Below are 21,531 nucleotides of genomic sequence, written 5' to 3'. Positions count from 1 at the left end.
TCCCTTCATTGAAGGTGAAAAGGTATGGAAACATGACGAATGCACTTTATCTGGGAAGTGGTTTTTCCATGTTCTGCTGACTTGTGTGTCGGGGAGAGTGAGTTGGCAGTGCTTCTGGCTGGCAAAGAATAAGAGGTCCTTTTTATTGAATACTGCTCTCGCTAGGCTTTTGTCGTGCTGTTTTCTTGGGTCTTGGTATTATCCGAACATTATTTGGAATTAACAGTGGAGGAATTGTGGGGTGGGTTTTTTTTTTTTAATTAAATGTGAAGTATCTGTGCACACACACAGTGCAGTGGTTAGCACTGTTGCCTCACAGCAAGAAGGTTCTGGGTTCAAACCTTGCAGCTGGCAGGGACCTCTGTGTAGTTTGCATGTGCTGTCTGTGGGTTTTTCACTTCAGTGACCTGCAGGTTTGCTAAAAATTTGAATGTTTTGTACATCACTCTGGAAAAAGAACGTCTGCTAAGTGCCTGTAATATACACGTTTGGCTGAGGTAAAATCTACATGAAATTTGAGCTGCTGTTCTATGAATCGCTAGACAAAAAGGGCATACCTGGATTTCTAGTAAAACCCCATTTGGCACTTTTGTTAATGCTTGTTGTGTATGATGCCAGAAATCATACACATGTGGGAAAAGAGGAGTTTTAAGCAGACTATCCCTAGACAGACAAGTCTGAAATGAAAGCACAACTTGTGAAAATTCCTCTCTGCATTTAACCCATCTGAAGCAGTGAACATGCGCCCAGAGCAGTGGGCAGCCATGCTAGGAGTGCCCAGGGAGCAGTTGGGAGTCTCGCTCAGGGCACCTCAACCCAAGGCCATCCCACATTAACCTAACCGCATGTCTTTGGACTGTGGGGGGGAAACTGGAGCACCCAGAGGAAACCCACGCAGACATGGGGAGAACATGCAAACTCCACACAGAAAGGCCCTCGCCAGCTGCTGGGTTCGAACCCAGAACCTTCTTGCTGTGAGGTGACTGTGCTAACCACTACACCACCGTGCCGCCCATGTCTGTCTGTCCGTCCGTCCAAATTTCAGCCCGTCTGAATGACTGGCCGAAGGCCCACAACTATGCGGCCAGGAGTTCAGGGCCCCAGAAACTGCAGATGGCTTCTCAACTATTTCCAGGAACATTATTTATTTTTGTGAGTGGGACTTGGTCATGTGACGTCATGGCGCCATTCTATGGCGACTCGGCATTACTCCCTGTTTTGTTTTGTTTGTCCTGCGTTTTGTTTGTTCCTGGATCCCAGTTCTGGCATTGTCCAGTATGACAGATTTGCTCTACTTCATATCCGTGACAACATGCCCACTTTTCGGCCTGATCTCCCACTGGACTTTCAGCAACACAGGGAGCGGCAAAAGCAATTCTGGAAGCCTCGGAAGCGAGGTGCGAGAGGCGGCACACTTGTCCGGCTACGGCGCCGCATCCACCGCCCGGCTCTTCCAAGCTTGGTTCTCTCCAACGTCTGATTCCTGGTGAATAAAATGGATGAACTTTCCCTGCTCACCCGGTCACAGAGACTTCAGGGATGCTGCTGCTATCTGCCTAACTGAAACCTGGCTTGATGGAAGTTTCCCAGACTCTTCGCTCCAACTACCCGGCTTCTCTTTTCATCGTGCAGATCGCACCACAAATTCACTGAAACAACGCGGGGGTGGTGTTGGCTGCTACATCAACAGCAACTGGTGTACTAACTACAAGATCTTGTCACAAACCTGCACCCCAGAGTTGGAGTCTCTCACGGTGCAAGCCCTTCTACTCTCCAAGAGAATTCTCTGCCGTTGTCCTGATCATTGTTTACATCCCTCCCGATGCCTCTGCCTTGCAACAACTGGCGGATCATATAATGGCGGTGGAAAACAGCAACCCAGATGCGGCTATGATCGCGCTGGATGATTTTTAACCACGTCACCCTGAAAAGTCTTACCCAGATACAAACCCCACATCCACATCGCCACCAGGTTGGATAAAACACTGGATCAGTGTTATTCTCCAATCCCAGAGGCTTTTCATGCTGTGGCCAGGGCCCCCCGGGTAAGTCCGACCACAACTCTATTCTCTTGATTCCCAAATACCGTCAAAAACTGAAGGTATCAAAACCAACTGTCAAACACTTTAAGTGCTGGTCCCCACAGGCCATAGAAACATTACAAGACTGCTTGGACTCCACTGTTTGGAGCAACTTCTGGTCTGACAGCCAGGATGATATTGACTCCTTCACTGATACTGTCACAGCCTACATCCAATTCTGTGAGTGTCTGCATTCCTGTGAGAACTGTGACTGTCTTTAACAGTAAGCCCTGGTTTAATAATGAATTAAGCCCATGTTTACATTAGACCGTATCAGCGGATCATCAGATTAACGTTTTTAAAGTGATTAGTGTGCACACAGCAACACCAATACACAGATACGCTCGGCTCCGCAGGCATCCTGCGCTCCAAATCACTCCGCCCTGAACAGCAAGTGCCCTCTGGAGGGTGCGCACTCCGGCCCTGCGCGGCTCACAGAGCGCGCGAGTGAAGTGCACAAGCTGTGATTCGGGACTGAGCTGCTGTGTGTGTGATCCCAGCGCATATCACTTACCACTTGCAAGTGGAAGGATGGCAAGCCTAAAGACAATCATAACTACACAATGGGCAGTATTTGCAGTATTTTCATACTTTTATACTCTTTAATGAAAGGTGATACAAGGCGGAAGTCCGCGCTGTTTTTCAGCAGTCGCGTCACATGACCAACGCCAGCGAATCAGGAAGGTGGATGTCAGTGACGTTGTCCAATGACGACGCCAGCTAGAGCTCAGCACAGCGTATCCGCATATCTCAATGTTTACACAGCACCGGAGCTGACACGATCTGGATTGAATACGTGGACGCTGGCGGATTCCTGTTTCCTGGTGTTTCCAGGCGGTTTAATGTAAACGGACAGTGCATCCGCGAAGAAAACGAGACAGATACGGTCTAATGTAAACTTGGCCTAAGACTGCTCTGTAGGAAGAAACACTCTGCCTTCAAATGTGGTGACATGACTAATTGCAAAAAATTGAAATGATTTTCAGCGAGCTGTGGTGAATGCCAAAGCTTCCTATAAAGCTAAACTTGAGAAAAAAATTACAGGCAAATGATATTAAAGGTGTCTGGCAAGGGCTGCAGGACATCACTGACTTTTAAAACAAAACATGCTCCAGTCAGCGACCCAGCCCTCCCTGATGAGCTTAATTTTTACTGCCGCTTTGACGACGGTGTTCAGCTGCCTGCCCCCTGTTACAAAGAACAAGGTGGCCTTCCACCCACTGTTTTTGAACATGACGTCAGAATTTTGTTGCGCCAGCAAAACACCAGGAAGGCATCTGGGCCTGATGGTGTGGCGTCTGCTATACTTGGGGCCCTGTCCACATGGCAACAGATTCAGGTGACTCCGATACAATTGCTTATCGTTTAGGCCTGGCGTCCACACGGCACCAGCGTTTTGGGTGCCCAAAACGCAATCTTTTTGAGAACGGGTTCCAGAGTGGAAGGATCTGGCAACGTTGCCGTTGCGAAGTCGTCTGGATGAGTAGAACGGATTTGTTTACGATGACGTCACAACCACATGACTGAGTGCTTCATGCCGGGTAGAAGTGTAACGAACTCGATGCGAGTTGTCAACAAATCCTATAACTTGGTTCATGAAACGTGCTTACAAAATATTTTCACTGTGAATATTTGTGTAATGGTGCAAAGTGAGAGAGACAATCCTGCCGGGGGGGGGGAAAAGGCGCGATCTCACCTCTTCAGATGTGGGTTTAAGTCCTACAATACATTCCTCAAAAAGGGCGTAGAAGAAATTAATCCATCAACATGTATCATTCAGTTTATTCCGGACCATTAAAGACGCCGCCTTCCGTGTAGAATCATAGGTCATCCTCGCCGCTATTTTGGAGAGGTCAAAGCAGAGAATAAAAATTAGCTGCGTTTAACTGTACCAACAGGTTTGCCGTCCAAACGAGATCACATGGGATTACCTTTCACAGGTAAGACTGGAAAAATACTTTTCATTGTATTTGGTCATTATAATGTAATTTTACAAACATTTTCCTGACTTTGTGGCTAATATGAAGTCTCGCGCATAATAGTTTATGCGCATGCGTCCTTACTACTTCTATTGTTCTGGTGTCTCCGAAGGGACCGTCTTACAGCGCCCCTAGAGGTGTGGCATGTGTATTGCATCGTTTTCAGCAAGCGTTGCGTTGCCATATGGACCTGATATTTTACTGATTGTTGCCCATTTGGACGCGATATATTTTTAAATAACATCTTGTTGTCGTGTGGATGTAGCCTTAGACACTGTGCTGACCAGCTCACCCCTGTCCTCACTTGTATTTTCAACTGGTCTCTCCAGCTTACTATTGTGCCTGCCTGTTTCAAATCTGCTGTGATTATCCCAGTCCCAAAGAAACATAATCACTTGTCTTAATGACTATAGGCCTGTTGCCCTAACATCTGTCATTATGAAAATCTTTGAGCGCCTGGTTTGTAAGCACCTGTCCAGCCTTACCTTAGACCCCCAGCAATTTGCCTACAGAACAAATAGAAGCGTGGATGATGCAGTATCCTTCTGTTTGCACTTTATCCTCCAACATCTGGAATCGAAATGTACATATGCCCATGTTCTCTTTGATTTTAGCTCTGCATTCAACACCATTGTACCTGTAAAGTTGATTAACACTCTGCAAGAGCTGGGTGTCAGTACATCACTTTGTAGATGGATTTTTAATTTTCTGTGTGATAGAAAGCAGGTTGTTAGAATTGGTGACTACTTTTCACAGCCCATGCTCCTAAACATCGGAGCACCACAAGGTTGTCTTATCTCCTCTGTTGTACTCCCTATACACACTTCTGTCAGTCTCACTCCAATTCAGTTTTGTTGTACAAGTTTGCAGACGATGCATCAGTTGTTGGCCTCATCACAAACAAGGATGAATCTGACTACCGCAGGGAAGTGGACGAGCTGGTGGGTTGGTGTGATAGGAACAACCTGATTCTTAACATCTCTAAGACCAAGGAACTGGTCGTTGACTTTAGGAAAACCTCTGGCCCCCTCTCCACTCTCTCTCTATCAAGGGGGTGGAGGTGGAGAAGGTCACTCACTTCCAGTTCCTTGGGACTACTATTCATGAATCCTTATCATGGGACCTTAACACCAACATCAAGATCAGCGAAGCCCATCAGCAACTTCACTTCCTGCAGCAGCTCAGGAAGTTTAAAGTCAGACAGCCATGATTCATTTTTACAGAGCTACAATTGAAAGTGTTCTCACATTCTCCATCCTTGTCTGGTTCAGTAACACCACCTCATGGAACAAGACAAGGCTGGAAAGGGTTGTACGCAGAGCATCCAAAATCATAGGCGCCAACCTCTCCTCACTTTCCTCCCTCTTTTCATCGTGGTTAATTAGAAAGGCAAGAAGAATCATAGTTGACCCCTCCCACCCAGCACACCATCTTTTTAATCTCCTCCCATCAGGGAGGTATAGAAGTTTGAGAACCTCAACATCACGGTTTAGGGATAGCACATATCCACTAGTCATCAGACATCTGAACCTTCTGACTGCCATGATATGTAGCACTCTATATGCATGGTATGCACTTTACCATTGGAACACTCTAAGATGCACTTTATCATGCAACTTTAAATGCAACTTATTTTTAGCCATTATTGCTGTCCAATGACTACTGGGTACCCCACTACTGTTCACTGTCTGTCTGTTTTACCCATGGCTGTCTGCCCTTAGGTATGGTGGCTTTTTTTTTTTTCCTCTTTCCCCCCCTTCTCCTCATATGTATTTGTTGGGGATGTGCCAAAACAAATTCCTATCAACTGTGACATGGTAATAAACTATTGAATCTTATTTTTTGTGATCTTCAAAGGCCAAATTGCATAAGATATATTAATTGCTAATTACACTACAAATTGAATAATTTACAAAAAAATGTCAAAAGATTCAAGAAAAACATCCTTAAAGTTCTACCCAAGGAACACAAGTATGGGGGGGAAGGATGTTCCAGTTGGTTACAACTTGCTGGTACTCGTACTATAACGCTCATGAAACATGTCAGCAATGACTATTGTTTAGACTGTTTTTATAATCAGTCTGTAAGGAATTTAGTAATTAACAATACAACTGTTCTTACTTGGAGTTAAAATTGAGTACAACATTCCAAGTAACTCTAACACTCAACTAGAAATGGTAATGTATCATTTGGCATTCAGACTAAAATCTGCTGGACTCCTTCTTTAAAATAGGAGAAACTCTACATCCTCCAGATGAAAACATTTCTTATGAATTTTAAAATGCACAACATAACCATTGATTGGCAGTTTGGCATTTAACATAATACTGTATGGCAAAGTTTCATGTAAGCTGAAGTCTGATTGACTGGATCAATCAGATACGGTCAACCTTGACACTAGTTCAGCTGCATTACGTAATCAAAACGGTGAATACGGAGTTGTCTTGGTGTGCTACTCGGGGAAAGGGATGTCTGTAAATTTTGGCAGGGCTAGGACCTTTGATGGCGGAGTTATGAATTTTTAAATCCTCCTGCATAAGCAGCTGGAACCAGGGATCGTGCTAAAGCTTTCCACGATTCGCGCTTGCTCTGGATGTCAGATCAGGCTAAGCCTGGGCTCGTCTGAAAGGGCACAGGGAGAAGGGTGTACCTGTAAAGTTTGGCAGGGCTCGGACCTTCGGTGGCAGTTATGAATTTTTAAAAGCTGGCTCGAGTCAGAGCTTGTGTTAGGTTTTTTGGGGGTTCCAGGGTGAATAGCTGATAGTCATAGCAGGCTGCGCCAGGGCTGGTTTGAAAGGGCTCAGGGAGAAGGAGGTGCCTGTAAGTTTTGGTGGGGCTAGGACCTTCGGTGGCAGAGTTATGAATTTAAGTCGGGCCCACGGGAACTGCCGTTTCCATATCTTTACAATTTTTCATGGGCCATCCGGTCTGATGCTTTTGAAATGCAGATGGATAAATGCGAAAGTTAGTGGTAAATGTCCGCTGGTCCGGCCTCATGTCTTGCACTGATATTGTACACTTTTTAGGTTTTATGCCATGTGGCAATTCATATTCGATTCTCACTGATGTTCTGCCTAATGTTCATAATAAGGATTAGGGGAGATAGATAGATAAAAAAAAAAATATTACGCTCACTGACTACGATGCAGGAGATCGGGGTTCGAATCCCGGTCGGGGCAAAACATCATCCAGTAAGGGTCCTTAGGCAAAACCCCTCATGATCCTACCTCAGGAATGAGTGAAGACATAACTGATAGTCATACTGGCTCAGACGTTGCCCGGGTCAACAAGGTCTGCGTCAGTTGCTAGGGAACCAGGGCAAACTGATGAGAAATGGGCTACTGGAACAAGACATCGATGGACTTGTTACTATACAAGCAATCCCAGAGAGAGGGGATACATGCAGCAAATGTGGGACCATTGGATACTTCGAAACCCATAATCAAGGCTAACAAAGAAACAGCTATTAGCCCAGTGTTCCAACATCCCCACACAACTATCACAACTAGAGATTAATGAAATGCAACAACAATGCTATGGCAAGGGGGAGCCAGGAAGACAGGGAGATGTCGTCGTCATCATCCCCCACAACCAGAGAGATACCAAGCCCCAACAGCTAACAGCCTCAACACAAGAGCTGCTGACCTGAGAAGGAAGATCGTGACCCAACTGGAAACCTGGAGCCCCCGACGAATACCGAAGCCAAGTAGATGTGAATGCTGCTCTGAAGACAATCTCCACAAGAACCATCACTGAGACCAACAAGCTGATACACAGTACAGCAACAGTAATCATGGAGATGCTTGGACACAAGGTGGGCTCGGGACATAACAAACAGTATCCACCATGGATAGAGGCCACGATTAGAGGCCAAGATAAAGGCAGCACGGAGAGAAGTTAGCCAGCTAGCTGAACTACAGAAAGGGAACATGGTGAATAAAGGGGCACCCAGGAAGTACAACTCACTCTCCATACCAGAGGCACTCAAAACTGCCAAACAGTGACTAACAGCTCTGGCCACCTGGTTGAAGAGATACACCAAGGAGGGAGAGGCCAGGAGAATAAACAAGCTGTACTCTCAGTGGCAGGGGAACAACAACCGGTCAGACCCACCAAGAGCTGAGGTGGAAAAATACTGGAAAGACATATGGGAAAGAAAGGCATCACACAACACCGATGCCCAATGGTTAGTGGACCTAAGAGCTGACCACAGCAACCTCCCAGAACAAGAACCAGTAACCGTCTCAATGGCAGATATCCAAGAAAGAGTGTCAAAGATGAAGAGCTGGACAGCACCAGGCCCCGATATGATCCATACGTACTGGCTGAAGAAGCTAACTGCACTCCATGAACGCCTAGCAGCACAGATGAACCAGCTGCTGAGGGATGGAACCCACCCAGAATGGCTAACCCAAGGCAGGACAGTCCTAATCATGAAGGACCCCCAGAAGGGACCCATCCCATCCAACTACCGGCCAATTACCGGTCTCTGCACAACATGGAAGGCCCTGTCAGGCATCATTGTGGCAAAAATGAGTAAGCATGTGGCTCAATACATGAGCAAGGCACAGAAAGGAATTGGCAGTAACACTAGAGGAGCCAAGCACCAGCTACTGGTCGATAGAACATTTGCCCGAGACTGTAAGAAGAGACAGACCAACCTGTGCACTGCCTGGATTGACTACAAGAAAGCCTACGACTCAATGCCACACACGTGGATACTGGAATGTCTGGAACTGTAGAAGATCAACAGGAACCTAAGGACCTTCATCCAGAACTCAATGGAAATGTGGAAGACGACCCTAGAGGCCAACTCAAAACCCATTGCCCAAGTCAACATCAAGTGCGGCATATACCAAGGAGATGCGCTATCACCACTGCTGTTCTGCATAGGCCTGAACCCCCTCAGTCAGATCATCACGAAGAGCAGCTACGGGTACCGATTCCGTAGTGGTGCAACAATCAGCCACCTGCTCTACATGGATGACATCAAGCTGTATGCCAGGAACGAGCAAGAAATGGACTCGCTGATCCACACCACCCAGATCTACAGCGATGACGTAGGGATGTCATTCGGATTGGACAAGTGTGGCCAGATGGTCTCAAAGAGAGGCAAGATGATCCGGACTGAGGGGATTGACCTACCAGAGGGCAACATAGGTGATATCCAAGACAGCTACAAGTACCTTGGCATCCCACAGGCTAATGGAAACCATGAAGAAGCCACAAGGAAGTCAACCACAGCCAAATACCTCCAGAGAGTAAGGCAGGTCCTGAAAAGTCAGCTGAATGGTAAGAACAAGGTCCGAGCCATCAACATGTACGCACTACCAGTCATCGGATACCCTGCTGGTATCATAAACTGGCCAAAGGAGGAGATAGAAGCCACAGATATCAAGACTAGAAAGCTCCTCACCATGCATGGAGGGTTCCACCCTAAGTCCAGCACCCTGAGACTATACACTAAGCGGAAAGAGGGAGGCCGAGGGCTAGTGAGCATCAAGACCACGGTCCAGGATGAAACATCGAAAATCCGAGAATACATCAGAAAGATGGCCCCAAAGGATGAACTGCTAAGTGAATGTCTCAGGCACCAGAACCCTGATGAGAGTGCGGAGGAGGAGGAACAGACAACCTGGAGAGACAAACCCCTACATGGCATGTACCACCGTCAGATAGAGGAAGTGGCTGATATCAAGAAATCCTACCAGTGGCTGGATAATGCAGGACTGACAGACAGCACAGAGGCACTAATCATGGCAGCACAAGAACAGGCCATAAGCACAAGAGCCACAGAGGCCAGGATCTACCAGAGTAGATCAGACCCAAGATGCAGACTGTAAAGAAGCCCCTGAAACAGTCCAGCACATAGTAGCAGGGTGTAAGATGCTAGCTGGATCAGTGTACATGGAGAGGCACAACCAAGTGGCTGGGATAGTATACAGGAACATCTGCAACCAGTATGGAATAGAAGTACCCAAGTCCCAATGGGCCATACCACAGAAGGTGGCTGAGAACAACAGGGCCAAGGTTCTGTGGGACTTCAGCTTCCAGACTGACAAACAGATCCTGGCTAACCAACCGGACATAGTGGTGGTGGACAAAGAGCAGAAGAGGGTGGTGGTGATGGATGTGGCGATCCCAGCTGACGCCAACATCAGGAAGAAGGAACATGAGAAACTTGAGAAGTATCAAGGGTTGAAAGAGCAGCTGGAACGGATGTGGAAGGTCAAGGGTTGCGTGGTCCCTGTGGTAGTGGGGGCACTTGGGGCAGTAACCCCCAAACTGGGAGAGTGGCTCCAGCAAATCCCAGGAACAACATCTGAAGCCTCAGTCCAGAAGAGCGCAGTCCTAGGAACATGGATACTGCGCAGAACCCTCAAACTCCCAGGCCTCTGGTAGAGGACCCGAGCTTGAGGATGACATGGATGCCACCCCCCCGCCGGGGGTGAGATTATTATTATTTTTATATATATATATATATATATATATATATATATATATATATATATATATATATTTTTTTTTTTTCAGGGCCGATACCGATTTATGGAATTGGGATGCCGATAACCAATATGTGCAACCGATAAATGTAAACATTATAATTCACATGAAATTAAACATGGCACACACTGACACAGACCTTCATATCCATGAAATGTATGTTTAATAGTAAAATTGAACATGAAATTTTGTGCAGGGAGATGCCAGCAGCATTTGTACAATAAAGTCAAACATTAGTTAGAATAAAATGAGAAAATAATATATTCACCAATAAAAAAAAAAATCACTTCCTACTATATTACAGCTCACCATTTTCAGTGGAAAATAAATGAAAATACACTCTGGATTCTTTTACACTAAGAACTAAGTAAGACTTCAAGTAGTTTTTAAATAAATCAAGTGTAGGGAGCTGCCTGCAGCATTTTTTTAAAAAGTAAAATCAAAGTAGGCTATCACTCCCTATTATGTAACAACTTAACAAGTAACCGTCTACAGCTCTGCTCCTTTAAGAGTATATCGCTTTCCGAATCAGAAGCGCTAGCGAGGAGAATCACTTGCGCAAGAGTTTAATTGATGTATTTCGTTCATTACCGTTTATCCAAGCAAGTGTGCATCCACGACACAATTACTGAGCCCACAACAAGCGTCCTGACAAACTCCCTACAGTATTACGTAGCCTACTAGCACCACATCACATCTGGCTTGTTTAAATGTTCATATAGCGCTTTATGAAGTTACCGTACAAGTGCAACGCGCTTTTTGAGCACGAGTCACGTCATGAAGTTTACTCATCACCATAACAAATAGCCAGTAGGCTTGCGCTAGCCTACACTACGTTTTATTTCATCTTCCCTTGACCACCTCTCTGTATGGCTGTCATTCTACTGTTCGAGTAGAACTACTGACACATTCACAACGTTTCTAGACGGGGATTTAAAAATGACTAGTTGGTTGTAGGCTAATTCAAGTGCTTCCTTCCGTAAGCTAAGTTTGCCTGGCTACACAGATGCAAATGGTCAATTTTAACGAGTAGTAGATGAAGAATGTAAACATATAATGTTGTGCTTTTGCAACTTGTGTTTGACTTATTGCGGCAAAAGCAGCGTGTCCTTACCTTGAAGTGGGATCTGCTTCTGCCCGAGTGCCTGTACGGCCGCCTTGAAACAGTTCAGAGCGGTTAGCTACGCGTGTTGATTGGCTGTATCCCTTGTGCCACTTCTGCCAGAGTGCCCGTACGGCTGCCTTGAAACAGTTCACAACAAATCAGATGTGGTGGGCGGGACCGTGTTCTTGAACTCAGAGGCGAGTGCAGGAAAGGACGTGCAGTGACGGTTGCGTTAGGAATGAAATGGCTGCAAAAAGACGTTATCGGCATATCGGTGGAAATTATAGCCGATACCGATAATCCTAAAAATGCAGAATATCAGGCCGATTATCGGTCGACCCCTAATAAGAATGATAGTTATGTTTTGTAGGATGTAGATTTATATTAAGTTTTTCTGCTTTCCAAGTTCTCATCCAGCAGATTTTAGTCTGAATGCCAAATGATAATGTTTAATTGAGTCATTTTAAGTTGCTTGGAATCTCGTACTCAATTTTAACTCTATGTAAGAATAGTTGTATTGTTAATTACTAAATTTCTTATAGACTTGGTATAAAGTCATTGACCTGTTTCATGAGTGTTGTAGCACCTATGAGTCCCAGTAAGTTGTAACCAACTGGAACATCCATGCGCCTGCCAGCCCCCCAATACTTCTTTCTAGACATGGAACTGACCTCTATGTGCTACTGTTTTCTTGGGTATAACTTTTTAAGCATGTTTTTCTTGAATCTGACTTAAGTTATATTCAGTTTTTGTCTGAGGTTTAACTTTTGTTCTCACACTTCTCCACAGGCAGCTTTTGATAAAGCTCTGGCTGATGCAGGTGATAAGCTCGTTGTGGTGGACTTCACAGCGACGTGGTGTGGGCCTTGCCAGAGTATCGCTCCATGCTTCAAAGTGAGTAAATCCTGCTTTTTAAGTTAATAAATTGCATCCCCTGGCTTGCCTCATGGGGAATTCGCATACCTGGGCGTGGCTGGTGATTTTGTTCAGGGTGGATGTGGCTGCAGATGCTGAAGCTAATTAAACCATAGTTACACAGACGCTAAAACCCACTACTTGTGTATTGCTAAAATCAGTGCCACTGTGGTTTTATTTGGTGTAAGGGTTACATTTTAGGCCAGTGATCCAAAATACATTTGTTTATTGAATTATCTGCAAATGTTTACCCTGAAATCAATGAAGTCTCAATCCTTAGTAATCAGGAGTTACTTTATTAATCCTTGGTGGGAAATTCAAATTGAGTAACAGGTTGAGTGTCATTGCTTTGAAATGGGAATGCGAGCAGTGAATCTACTGGTGCTTCCACACCCATTTGCCTGGTTTCCAAATCAAAGTTGATGACTTTGGTTTGTTTGCTGTTGGATTTGATTTTTCACTGAATGTTTTTATACAAATTGGGGGGGGTTTGAGCAAGACTTCTTCGATCATTGGTCGGAAAAATGTTTGAGAAAGTAAATCTTTACCTGTTGTGTTGATCATAAACATCACTGAGCCTGGAGACCACACAACCTGCTTTGAATAAATTTCTACATAATTATTCAAATAACTTGCTCACTCACTGTATGTGCGTGCCAATGTGCCAAAAGTAATTAATTGTGAACATTTGACCATCTGTATATGCTTGTTGAACATCCCAATCCGGATCTTTTTTTTTTTTAAGTCCCCTTTTGCTGTTGTAACTTCTGGGAAAGCTTTCCTTTGGATTCTGAGGTGTGGCTCCAAGATTGTTTATCGTGTGATGAGCGGTGTTGGAAATTAGCACCTGCTACCTGCCAAATGCAGGTGAAAAATTTATTTATTTTTTTGTCGTGGCGGGTGAATTTGCTCAACCTACCAGTCACAGTGGTGGCTAAATAAAAGTAGCCTGTACAAAGAAATAATGGAGTTGTAATATTTGTGACCTTCCACAATGCAGATTGAATTGGGAGTCTTCGTTCTACTTGGACACTTTTTAACGAGGATGCAATCTCCTCATGAAAGTGTTCAAGTGAAACAAGACTCCTTCAGTGTGGCAACTTCAACATTGACTACTGACTTTTGGCCTTTTTCAGCTCACTTCAGCCCGACACGGCTCGCGTTTTGACTACCTCAGAGCAGCACGACTCAGCTCGCTTCAGCCCTGCTTAGCACCCAAAACTCGCACGGTTTTGGAGTGGGGCTGAAGCGAGCCGAGCCGAGTGGGGCTAGGGGCATGAGGAGACACTCCCCTGTGCACTGATTGGTGAGGAGGAGTGTCCTCACATGCCCCACAAGCACGCTGGAATCTGTAAACACCATAAACCCGGAAGAAGAATTACGAGAATTTCTGAAGCCTTATGCGCCTCGCCTCATCTATACGCTCTTGCCAGTATCTGTTGGTGTTGTTGGTGACAACAAGCTACAGCACCAAGACCAGCAACACTAACGACTCCATGTCCTCCATGTTTATTGTTTACTCTCCGGGTCATGAGACTACCGCTTAAAAGGTCACTGATGTCAGTGTTTGCGCCGCCTAACGACATCACGTGACGTCCACCCACTTTCGCTAACTCCACCCAATGTGTCCACCCACTTCCAGCCAGCACGGTTCAGCGCGGTTGTAGTCGAAATGCAACTCCAACAGCCCCACTCAGCCCGACTCAGCACGGCTCGGCTCAGCCCAACTCAGCTGCGTTGGTAGTGGAAAAGCGGCATTTGAGAATTACCTCAGGTCAGGCAGCTGAGGCAAGCGTTGTAGCAAGCAAACAATGCCCCCTTGTAGGGGTTAGAGGTCTGCAGAGAAAACCTCCCAGGAGACACAGGCCAAAGAAGGGAAGGTTGAAAAACTTCATTTATTTAACCCTTGTAACGTGTTCGGGTCTGTGGGACCTGTTTTCAGTTTTCATCTTTAAAAAAAATACATAAAGAATTGTTTTTTCACACTGAGATTCACTGGCTTTGGCTCATTTTGTGCAAGGAACATGAATCAGACAAAAAAACCATTGACCCCCCCCCCCCTTGCTTCCACCCCCTTCACATTTGTATTACATAGAGGGTGTTCGGGTCTACTGGACCCGGGCTGTTGAAAGTATGGAAATCATAGCTCTTGTGCCCCTCTCATTAGGGCCCGAGCCCTATGGGCGAAGGCCCTATTGTTCTTGTAAGAGTTCACTATTATTCTTCTTCCGTCTTCTTCTTCTTCTGTCGTCTTCTTTATTTTTCTCCGCTGTTGGGCCATTTTCGGGGCGCTTGCCATGGGCGAAAACGCACGAAATTTGGCACCAGTTCCGAGAATTGCCACCGCTACTCAGAACCAGAAGCCCAAACTTGGCCGGGGCTCAGGGCCTCTATAGCGCCCCCTAAGTCGTTGTGATTTTGGCCTCCCGCATTAAGGTGCCTGGGTGCCATGTAGTTTGTAGTAGTGGCATGCCATTTGGTACGCATATGTATCTCACTAAGCCGGACAAAAATGTAATGCCAATGCATTAGCCACGCCCAACAGGAAGTGAGGTAATTTCACTTTTGTGCGAAATGCATGGCCACGAATACGGCGCAACTCCTCCTAGACCGTTCATAGGAATGTCACCAAAATTGATACACATCTACAGACATGGCTGACAAAAGTTACTAAATACGTTTCACGTAGGATGAACCGTTCAGAAGTTATACGTCAATCAATTTTCGATGCAAAATTTTACATGCTTAAAAATTCATAAATCTTCTGATTGCTCAAAACTGCTCATACTTCACTCGCAAATCACTCATTGGTCTTCTGACATGTTACCCAATTTCTGTGATATTTCGCCACTGGGGGTGCTATTTTTGGGCAAAAATTCCAATCTTTTCTCAAATTTGGTCAAACTTCATGGCCACCCTCTTACTACCTCCCATGTCATGTATACAACGTTTTGGAAATTTTCGTCCATGGGGGGCGCTGTTTTTGGCCGACGCAATTGCTCCAAAACGGGTTTTTGGTAAATAATTCCATAATGCTTTTCCTTCACACCACTACCTTGTGATAGTACGTTGCTGTTCTAGACACTTATTTTTCCAACTCATAATCGCTCATGTACAGCATAGCACCACCTACTGACATGGGAAAAACCAAAAAATTTATTCTTCAAAAATCTATATCTCATCTTCTGTTTACTCAATTGTCATCAAACTTCATACGCAAACTCTTCATAGCTCACCTGACATATACGCCAAATTTTGTGCACTTTCGCCACTGGGGGCGCTATTTTTGGGCAAAAAATCCAATCTTTAATCAAATTTGGTCAAACTTCACGGCCACCCTCTTCCTGCCTCCCATGTCATTTATACCTCATTTTGGGAATTTTCGTCCATGGGGGGCGCTGTTTTTGGCCGACGCAATTGCTCCAAAACGGGTTTTTGGTAAATAATTCCGTAGTGCTTTTCCTTCACACCACTACCTTGTGAAAGTTCGTTGCTGTTGTTGACACTTATTTTTCCAACTCATAATCGCTCATGTACAGCATAGCACCACCTACTGACATGGGAAAAACCAAAAAATTTATTCTTCAAAAATCTATATCTCATCTTCTATTTACTCAATTGTCATCAAACTTCATACGCAAACTCTTCATGGCTCACCTGACATACACGCCAAATTTTGTGCACTTTCGCCCCTGGGGGTGCTGGTTATGGCAAAAATGATATTGCAGCTTCTGATTTGTCAAACTTGGCAAGCAAACTCTTTACAAGACCCTTATTGGGGCGCTTGCCATGGTCGACAACGCACGAAATTTGGCTCCTTTTTCTTAGACTGCCACCGCTACTGAGAACCAGAAGCCCAGATCCAGGCCGGCCTCAGGGCCTCTATAGCGCCCCCCGAGCACCGTTCAGTGCGAGACCCTATTGTTGCCATGTGTCCATTTCTGTGGTTTGTCGCCATTGTGGGAGTAATGTCTCTTGCCGAAGAGGCTGTGGAAGGTATTTCGCGGGGACGCATGCCCCCGCCCCCCTTGGCCGCTGGCGCGAGGGCCCGTCGAGGCCGCTTGCGGCTTTAATTTCCCTATTCTTGTCTTTGGCCTCTCTCTCTCTCTCTCTCTCTCTCTCTCTCTCTCTCTCTCTCTCTCTCTCTCTCTCTCTCTCTGTGTGTGCATGTGTGTGTTTGTGAGTGACTGACTGTGAGAGAGAGAGAGAGACAAAGAGAGATGGGCCCTTGGTGGGAACCACCAGTGCAGTGCTGTTCCCACACAGGTTTGCAAGATTGTGACTGTCAACAAAAGGAAGCGCTGTGCAGTGTGTGGACCCCAGATGGATAGAAAAACCCAATATACATGCACCAAGTGTCAGAAGTATATCTGCAATACACATACAGTGAAAATCTGCCCCTCATGTGTGTCCTAATCTGTTCTGGATCTGTTTGCATTCAAGTGCTGTTCAGAGAGATGTTGTGTAAACTGACATGCATAGGTTAAATTTCTGTTGAATCTCAAATAACTGTTGGAAGAACTTGTTTGATTTATACATTTTGGATCATTACCCAGTTATGGTTGTTATATGATGCATTTCCTTATTTTCTTCCATTTTAATAAAAAAAAAATAACAAACGAGTGGCATTTTCTTTTAAAAATGTAAATTAATAAAGGTAAAGGGGAATAAATAAGACATATGTTCTTAATACTACTTGCAAATTGCATGAATGAAACAGTTGCTGAGTATTTTAACAAAAAAGGTTTGAATATATGGTGATAGTCCTAAAGTGCAATGGGTCCACCAGACCCGGGAGCACTCCCTGTGTAACAAAAACACGAACACATTACAAGGGTTAAACTTTAAATAAATGAAGTGGAAAAAGGCCAACAGTGGAGAGTCCTGTTAATTTTTTTTTTTTTTTTGGGGGGGGGGGAGGTTAAACTTGTCCAACTCGTCCAACCTAACCTCCATCAGTTTACAGGTGTGTGCATGAGCGTGTCAGTATTTTCTTTGTGTTTAAATATTTAACTTATGAAATAAAATGTCCGATTTAAATCATGCTTGAATATTGTAGCTCTTACTGTATTCACACTCGGTTACACACTTTCAGTTAAAAACTTGAGTGGCTGATGGATTTTAGAATCTACCAGGTGGATAAAAGGTTAATTTCCAACCCTGGTGAGGAGTCAATGTTCCAGTTCATCCCTGAGGTGTTCTGTCAGGGTTCTGTGCAGGACACTCGAGTTGTTCCACTCCGACCTTGTCAGTGTCTTAATGGATCTCGCTTTGTGCAGGGGAATGTTTGTCATGCTGGAACAGGTGTTGGTTTCTTGGTTCTAGTGGAGGGAAATTGTAATTCTACAGCACAGAAAGACATTATAGACAACTTGTGCTTCAACTTTGTGGCAGCAGCTTGGTCAAGACCAAAGTGTGGTGGTGTATATTTTTGGTCATTGTTTGTGTAATTGGATGTGTTTTGGCTGCTGTAGTTTGCATATGTCCCTTTGGGGGGGGGGTACATTGATCGACAATCAGATGTCGAATTACGCTCCTGTTACACAGCCTGTTCAAGGTGGGAATCTTGTGCCTTTACTCTGGACGTTCTGTGTGAAATGTCCGAATGTGGAACAGGAACCTGTGGTGTTCCACCTCTGAGCTGGAAAGATTGATCGTAACAGAGCCAGAATAGTGCTTCAAGGTTGGTGCGAACCCAGCGGCGGCCATATTGGAACACTAGATAGTTCACAAGATCGATGTATGTCCCATGCGGCAACAAGCTGGGGTCAGCTTTCCATTCCTTCTCACTAAGTGTATGGATCTACATTCCCAATGAAACGTACCTTCTCAGTATTAATGCTCCCGTGCCTGCTTATCCAAACTTTCACAGTAGTGCTCCATCACTTCAGATGTCTAAATTCTTAAAGGACCCATGGCATGGTGGTTTGATGCTTTAAACGGGCTCGTGGAGGTTTCCGGATGTTATATCCGCAGCCTTTCTCGAAATGAACCCTCTGCACGTAGATATAGCCTCCTGGGAGAGAGCCCCATTTCAGCCCTTTTCCCAGTGCATTGTTTTGCTAATGAGAAGCATGGAGGCAGGGAAGGGTAGAGGGTGGGCCATGGGGGAGGGGCTTGACCAAGCTGCAGGCATGCTACCTGTGTGTGAACAGTAGCAATGGCAGGTCAAGCAACAGTCCAAGCTTTCACTTTTGACCCGGAGTCCGACCCCGAAGCAGAAGCGCAAGCAGTTGAACAAACTGTAAATCACTGACTTCAGCAGGACGTATCAGAATGGTGAGTTTGAAATGTTATGTCTGGAAACGGGAATTATTGGGTTGGTTATGTTTCCCGTTATAAAGTTCGCGATCAAGCAGAGTCTGTGTTTACACAAAGGTAGTGATTTAGGCTATATCCCGGTTTGCTTGACAATGTTCACATGGTGATATAAATAGCCACCATACTTCATCATATCCCTATCGTGCTGGATACACGAAGTCATTTGTAAAACTCAACTATTTTTGCACAGCGGTTAGCTGCACAGCTAATGTAGCCATTGCAAGGCTAACGCACCGATTTTAAAACACGGCAAAACGACTTAAGTTATACACTTGTTCGGTGTTTGTTGCTGATGCGGCAGGGATGCTTGGTACGAACCCAGGCTTCAGTGACAGTTGATGTGCAAAACCTGCCCTGTACTGTCCCAAGTTGTGGAAACATTCATCAGGAAAATGCTTCCGACAAACATGCACCGTCTTAGGTAGACTCGACGGCGTATTATTGGAGTAAATAAAATTAAGCCACTGCGTCTTCAGGGGCTCTCCCGTCGGCAGTAAAAACAGACTTTTTTTTTTTTTTCCCCTTTTGTCACATCCATGTACAGCACAATTTGTTTTGCTTGCTTAGGTGGTGCCATGTTGTGTCCTCTATGGTCTCCTCACTACAAAATTGAAGTGACGTATCTATGGTGGCAACTTTTGAGCTGGGCGGGCAATCCATACAGTGGGTGGGGATCATCTCCCTTGCTGACGTAGTAAAGGGAAGAGCCTATCAACACGCCATTTTGACACGCCATTCTCAAATGTTGACAAAGGGTGGGCATAGTTTGGTTTACACATTATGACATTTCTAGCCACTGGGGTGACTTAAGAAGGTCAGAGGAACTCATTTTAACGTTAAACCTCAAAGTGAAAATTTCATGCCATGGGACCTTTAAAAAATCCAAGCTTCTAAGCCCTCTAACGCGGAAACGAATCGGTGAATGTGTACTCTGAGTGCTCTGGAGCGAGTGACTTCCAAGATGGCCACGCAGACCGCAGTGTTACTATTTTTAGCATCATCTCGGAGCACTCTATTGACGCCTGTGTAAAAGGGACAGCTGGGATGGTGGGGTGGGGCTTGGGGTTTCAGTCACGTGACTTTTTTTTTTTTTTTTTTTTTTTCTTGGCAATTTCACTTCCAGTGAAACAGCTGGTGGTGGAGCAAACCAAAACAGCTGCCGTAGTGCAAACAACTAGCAATAGCTTACCAGCGTATGCTTGTAATCTAGAATCCACTGCTGGCTTTAGATATATTCATTAGATTGCTGTGTGCAATGGAATTGACCCCTACAGTCTGGGAAAGAAGGATTTGTCATATGATCTCAAACTACCCTTCAGTCGAGTTCCCCAACATCTGGAACTATCTGGTGTTGTAGACGTCCTTCTACACCGCAAAACAGATGAAAGCGTGGAAGAGTATGGAGGCTTAAAACTTTATTTAAAAAAAAAAAAAGCTTTTCATCCACATCTTTACAACAAAGTGCTGCAAGTTGAAGTGTAAACAAACCATTCACTTGATTTTCACTTGTGTTGGGTCTTTTATTTCTCAGGTAAATCATTCACAAAGATCAGAAACCCCTTTAAAGACCTGGATCTTAGTTAAACAAGACGAAGTGATCATGGTGCGTTGTAACTTTATGGCTGGATAAGAATTTTGTCACAACCTTCATGCATAAGGATTTTGTGAGGAGGAAACCGAAACAGCTGGGGACTTTAGCACTTCATGACTTAAAAAAACAAACAGAAAAACGCAGTACCACAAAATAACACCATGGCAAGAAAAGTACTTGGAAAACACTAATGATAGCCGAGATGGGTAATTCCGCCCCAAATCACCAGATTTCAGAGATGCCTATTAGTACGGATTGGCCGTATTTTGTGTGGAAAAGTTACGTAAATACAATGTTACGGCAAACAGTGCTATTCTGTACGGAATTATTATAAAGTCTTAAATTCCAGTGAGTTGTTTTTAAATGTCTAAGTGACTTTTTCAGTCCATGCGCAATTCATGGCTATTTTTATGACAAGCACACATGCTCTGTGTGTGTGTGAGACATGCGCAGATTGTGTGTGTGTGTGTGTGTGTGAGGCATGCGCAGATTCCGCACATTTGTTTGCGCTATTTTCGCTCGGCATCACACGCATGGTGCTGCTTCTCAATCGTGGAACTGAAACACTCAGTATCGGGACAAGTGAAGCACAGGTCTCAGGTGTTCCTCCCACGATATACAGTAGAATGGCCGTGCATTACACCCAGTCAAAAGGGCAATGGATACGCACACTGCAAACTGTGTAGAACTGACATTAACATCACTCATGGTGGTCGCGATGACTGCAGGCGGCATGTCAACTACAAAAAAAAACATATGGAGTATGCTGAAATGGCGAGTCAGGCGGAAAGTAAACCTGGGGGTATCCAGCAGTTTTTTACGAAATCTGTGGATGAAAAGACACGGAACGTGACGCGTACTGAAGCGGTGATGGTTGACCTGTGCTTGGAGTTGAACTTGCCGATTAGTGCCATGAAATGTGAGTTAAACCAATTCAGTTTCTTTTTACATGTATGATTTTTATTCACTGAAAATATCAAACACTGGCTGGACTTCTTTAATTCAAAGTCTTTTCAGTGTTGCAAGTGCAAATGT

At 44.9% G+C, this 21,531-nt stretch overlaps 1 protein-coding gene across 1 annotated transcript in view; it reads left to right on the top strand.

The window, feature by feature from the left end:
• The window catches only part of zgc:56493 (Thioredoxin-like), a 46,286-nt gene that overhangs the window by 7,038 nt on the left and 17,717 nt on the right, over nt 1–21,531 (top strand). The window contains exon 2 of the mRNA XM_060924868.1: nt 12,459–12,563. Within this exon, the coding sequence (XP_060780851.1) occupies nt 12,459–12,563 (105 nt within the window). The remainder of the gene's footprint in view (nt 1–12,458; nt 12,564–21,531) is intronic.

This window comes from Neoarius graeffei, chromosome 7 (assembly GCF_027579695.1).
Source record: "Neoarius graeffei isolate fNeoGra1 chromosome 7, fNeoGra1.pri, whole genome shotgun sequence".
NCBI lineage: Eukaryota > Metazoa > Chordata > Actinopteri > Siluriformes > Ariidae > Neoarius > Neoarius graeffei.
This window is presented reverse-complemented; position numbering and strand designations above follow the sequence as displayed.